Genomic DNA, 3,924 nt, shown 5'->3' with positions numbered 1-3,924 from the left:
GGGTGCGGTATGGGTGCGCGGCAGGTTGGGGTGTCAGAGTGTGTGTGTGTTGGGAGCAAAAGGGGTTGGGTGTGGGGTTTGGGGCCCCGGCGTGCTGGGCCAGGTCGCTCGCGCCCGCCGAGCGTGCGCGCGCGGCCGCGCTCAACGGGCAGCGGCTGCGGGCCACGCGGCGCGCGCGACCCCGCTCGCGCCCGGCTCGCCCTGGGCGTTTTGTTCGCGCCCTGCTCCTGGCCCTCCGCCTGTGCCACCTGCTGGCAGCTCAAACTACCCTGCCAGCGTAAACCGGGCGGCTGCGTCCAAACAATTCAAATAAACGCAAGATGCAATGCCTCATCGCAAGCGATGGGGCCGCCCCCTGCACCCCTGCACCCCTGCGGCGCACCCTTGTTAAGCTCCTTGAAGTTGCGCGTGAGGATCCACTTGTAGTAGCGCCGCTGCAGCGGGCTCATGCCCACGCGCAGGATGCGCTCCGTCTTGGGCGGCAGGCTGCGCTCCACGTCCTTCACGGCGCGACGGATGAGGTGCGGCCGCAGCGCCGCGTGCAGCTGCGTCACCTGTGGGGGGCGGGGGCGGCGGGTGGGGGAGGTGAAGCTGCCGTTTTGGAGGGGAGAGGGAGCGGCAGGCGGGGACGCCGGGCTGGAGTGGTTGGGGAGCAGCGCCCGCGCCCAACGATGCCCCCCAAGCTGCAGCCACCCCCCAAGCACACACACACACACATACACACACTCTCTCTCAACACACACATGTACACAAGCACACACGCACGCACACACTCTCACACACACATCACACCAGCCCACTGCGTCCCCAGCCCGGGGCCTCACCTTGTCGGCGTCCTTCGTGTTGTACTGCTCCTCGAACGACTCGCAGTCTGGGAACTGCTCTGGCTCCAGGAAGTGCAGCAGCGCCCACAGCTCACGCATGTTGTTCTGGTGTGTGTGTGTGTGTGTGGGGGGGGGGGGGGTAGGTGAGAAGAGCGGTGAGGGGGCGAAAACATGGTATGTAGACTTTAGGGTGTGTGTGCGATAGCCGCAGGGGGTTGTCGCTGTGCTGAAAGCTGGGCGCTCTGCGGGCTGCGGGCAGCAGCAATGAGGCAGGGGGTGCTGTGTCGGGGACGGTGCTGAGGGACAGCCCCCCCGTCTCCTCCCCTCGCGGCCCTCCTCCCCCCCCTCGAACAAAAAATGCAACCGACCGACCTGAAGAGGTGTCCCTGTGACCAGCAGCTTGTTGCGGAAAGACCAGGTGGCCAGCTCCTGGAATCGACGGGAGGGAAGGCGTGCCCTTGTTGCCAGCACCAACGCCAACAGCGCCAAGGCTGAGAGATGTCCCGCGGCAGCCGCAGACGCCGCGCGGCCCCCTTCCTGCCCATGCCACCACGCGAGCCGGCGTCCCCGGGGAGGACACACACACACACATCCACACACCCAACTTCTCCCCCCCCTACACTCTCCCCCCCTCACTCTCTCTCTCTCTCTCTCTCTCTCTCTCTCTCTCTCTCACACACACACACCTGGTAGAGCGCTGACTCGCTGTTCTTGAGGCGGTGGGCCTCGTCCACCATGAGGTACGACCAGCGAATGCTGCCCAGCATGCCCGCGTCCTTCAAGACCAGCTCGTACGTGGTGATGAGCACCTGGGGAGTGAGAGGAGGGGGGGGAGAGGGGGGGCAAGCGGGTGCGGGTGCGGGAGCGTGATTGTTTACGTGGGGCCTGGAATTGGGGCTGCACCTGAGGCGAGCGCATGCGTGTGTGCGTGTGGACACACAAGTGGCCATGAAGAGGATCGCAGGCACGATCGAGACCGCAAAACCAGGGGTCCCAGGCCGCGCCGCCGTCGCACCTCGAAGCGGAACTCGCGCGACTTGCCGCCGCTGCGCTGGCGCCGCACGCCCGCGACGCCGCTGCCGCCCTGATCCATCGGGAACTCAAACGTGCGGATGACCTCGCGCGAACGGCTGTCGCCCACGTACACCACCACGCTGGCCTGCGGCGGCGAGCGTTTAACCGGTTTGACCGGTTCGACTGGTTTGACAGAACCTGCTCGGCACGCCCTCGCGCTACGCGGCGCCGGAGCTTCGCGACTGCGACGCCTTCCAAGAGAGTGCGCGGCCCTTTGGACGCGCAGGACCGCCGTGCGCCGTCCCCGCGCGCGTGCTTTCGCCCGCACCTCGGGCGTCCACTTCTTGAACTCGCGCAGCCAGTTGGGCACCACGCTGAGCGGCACCACCACCAGGAACGGCCCGCGGTGGCCGACGGTCTCCGACAGCACCCCCAGCATGGACACGCACTGGACCGTCTTGCCCAGGCCCATCTCGTCCGCCTGGCGTGGTGTGTGTGTATGTGTGTGTGTGTTTGGTTGAGTGTATGTATATGTGAGAGTGTGTGTTTGTGTAGTTGAGTATGTACGTGTGTGTGTATCGAGTGTGTGTGTGTATCGAGTGTGTGTGTGTGTGTGTGTGTGTGTGTGTGTGTGTGAGTGTATGTGTGTGTGTGGATGTGTGAGTGTCGTTCCTGCGGAGCCCGCTCGAGGGGCGCCACCAGGGCACAGCAACCTTGCTTCGCACAAGCGATCACATACCGGCTTGATGCTAAAAATGAATGCCCTCGGCCCAATGACAACCAGGTTTGCACCTTGTTTCAACCACCCTGCCAGCAACCATCAGGGGAGGCCCCGCCTGTTTTGGCCCCACTGCCAGCCACCCCTAGCCCGCCGGTCGCCGGGGCCCCGCCCACCAGTATGCCGTTGCGGTCGTTGACCCAGGCGTAGGCCATCCAGCTGACCCCCACCAGCTGGTAGTCGCGCAGCTGCCCGCCCGCCAGGAAGGCGGGCTGCTCCCGCAGCGCCTCTGTCATCTGCTTGCTGGCCTGGGGGGTTGGATTTTGTTTTTGTGTTTGTGTACGTGCGTTTGTGTGTTCGTATGTCGGCGTGCGAGCGTGTGAGTGTCTTGGTGTGACTGGGTTTGTGCGTGTTTGAGGTTTGCGTGTGTGCGAATTATACTTGTGCGTGCATGTCAGTAAGTGTGACATTGTGTGGGGGGCTGGGGGTGAGGACCAGGGCTAGGGGTGAGGTCCAGCACGTGGGCATGGATGTGGGCGCGTCAAGATGCGCAGGGGGTGCAGACGCGGTCGAGCGATGGGCAGGCAGTTCCAAAGAGCGAACGCGCGGCCGCCCAGTCAGTCCGGCCGGCAGCGCAGTCGACTGCCACGGGGGCGGCCGGCCGGCGGACGCCCGGAGCAGCTAGGAATGGGGTGGGTTTGGGGAGTGCCGCCCACCCTGAAGGCGGCGCGCTGCGCGTCGATGCCCTGCGACGGCTCCAGCAGCCGCTGCTGGCGCCGCGCGAAGGCGCCGACCGCCGCGCCGCCGCCCGTCGCCGCGACGACCTGCGGCGTGCCGGTGGGCGGCGCGCGGATGCGAGGGCACAACGCGCGTCAGGAGCGAGAGGCGCGGATCCCCTGGCGGCGGGCCGCGCCGCCGAAGCAGCCGCTTTCGGCGGCGCCCTTCGCAAACGTGCACGCAGCTCGCGCGCAGCGGGCGCCTCGCGTCGAAATCTCCACGCTTGTCCCCCTCGCTAGCGCCCGCAATAGAATCGGTGCGCCGCGCGGCTCACGTCCTCCTCCGCCTCCCAGGTGCACTCTGCGTAGGGCAGGCCCTCCCACTTCACCAGGTAGCGCGTTGCGCACGCCTCCCGCTCCGCGACAACGCGCTCCACCTGACGCACGGGGGGAAGCGGGCGGCGGCAGGCGATGTGTTGCCAACGCGCGAGCGCCATGCACGCACCCTCGGGAGCAACGCTGCCAGCGCCTGGCATGTGGTGCGCCGCCAGGCCCCACCAGCGCCCGCGGCGCGCCTCACAGCGCAGCTCCCCAAACCGAGCGACCTGGGCGCAATGCACATGACATCACCACCCATCCCCACCCCCACCCC

General features: G+C 66.8%; 1 protein-coding gene across 1 annotated transcript in view; it reads right to left on the bottom strand.

Moving 5' to 3' along the window:
* The window catches only part of MNEG_13486 (chromodomain-helicase-DNA-binding protein 1), a gene marked incomplete at both ends in the record, with an annotated part of 6,282 nt that extends 2,513 nt beyond the window's left edge, over positions 1 to 3,769 (bottom strand). Inside the window, 9 exons of the mRNA XM_014038042.1 lie at positions 383 to 554; positions 825 to 929; positions 1,197 to 1,253; positions 1,511 to 1,633; positions 1,840 to 1,983; positions 2,167 to 2,319; positions 2,733 to 2,864; positions 3,273 to 3,380; positions 3,608 to 3,769. Coding sequence (XP_013893496.1) covers positions 383 to 554; positions 825 to 929; positions 1,197 to 1,253; positions 1,511 to 1,633; positions 1,840 to 1,983; positions 2,167 to 2,319; positions 2,733 to 2,864; positions 3,273 to 3,380; positions 3,608 to 3,769 — 1,156 coding nt within the window. The remainder of the gene's footprint in view (positions 1 to 382; positions 555 to 824; positions 930 to 1,196; positions 1,254 to 1,510; positions 1,634 to 1,839; positions 1,984 to 2,166; positions 2,320 to 2,732; positions 2,865 to 3,272; positions 3,381 to 3,607) is intronic.
* Positions 3,770 to 3,924: the final 155 nt, after the last annotated feature.

This window comes from Monoraphidium neglectum (assembly GCF_000611645.1).
Source record: "Monoraphidium neglectum strain SAG 48.87 unplaced genomic scaffold scaffold03857, whole genome shotgun sequence".
In the NCBI taxonomy this organism is placed as follows: domain Eukaryota; kingdom Viridiplantae; phylum Chlorophyta; class Chlorophyceae; order Sphaeropleales; family Selenastraceae; genus Monoraphidium; species Monoraphidium neglectum.
The sequence above is the reverse complement of the archived record's forward strand: the minus strand, read 5'-3'. Positions and strand labels throughout refer to the sequence as shown.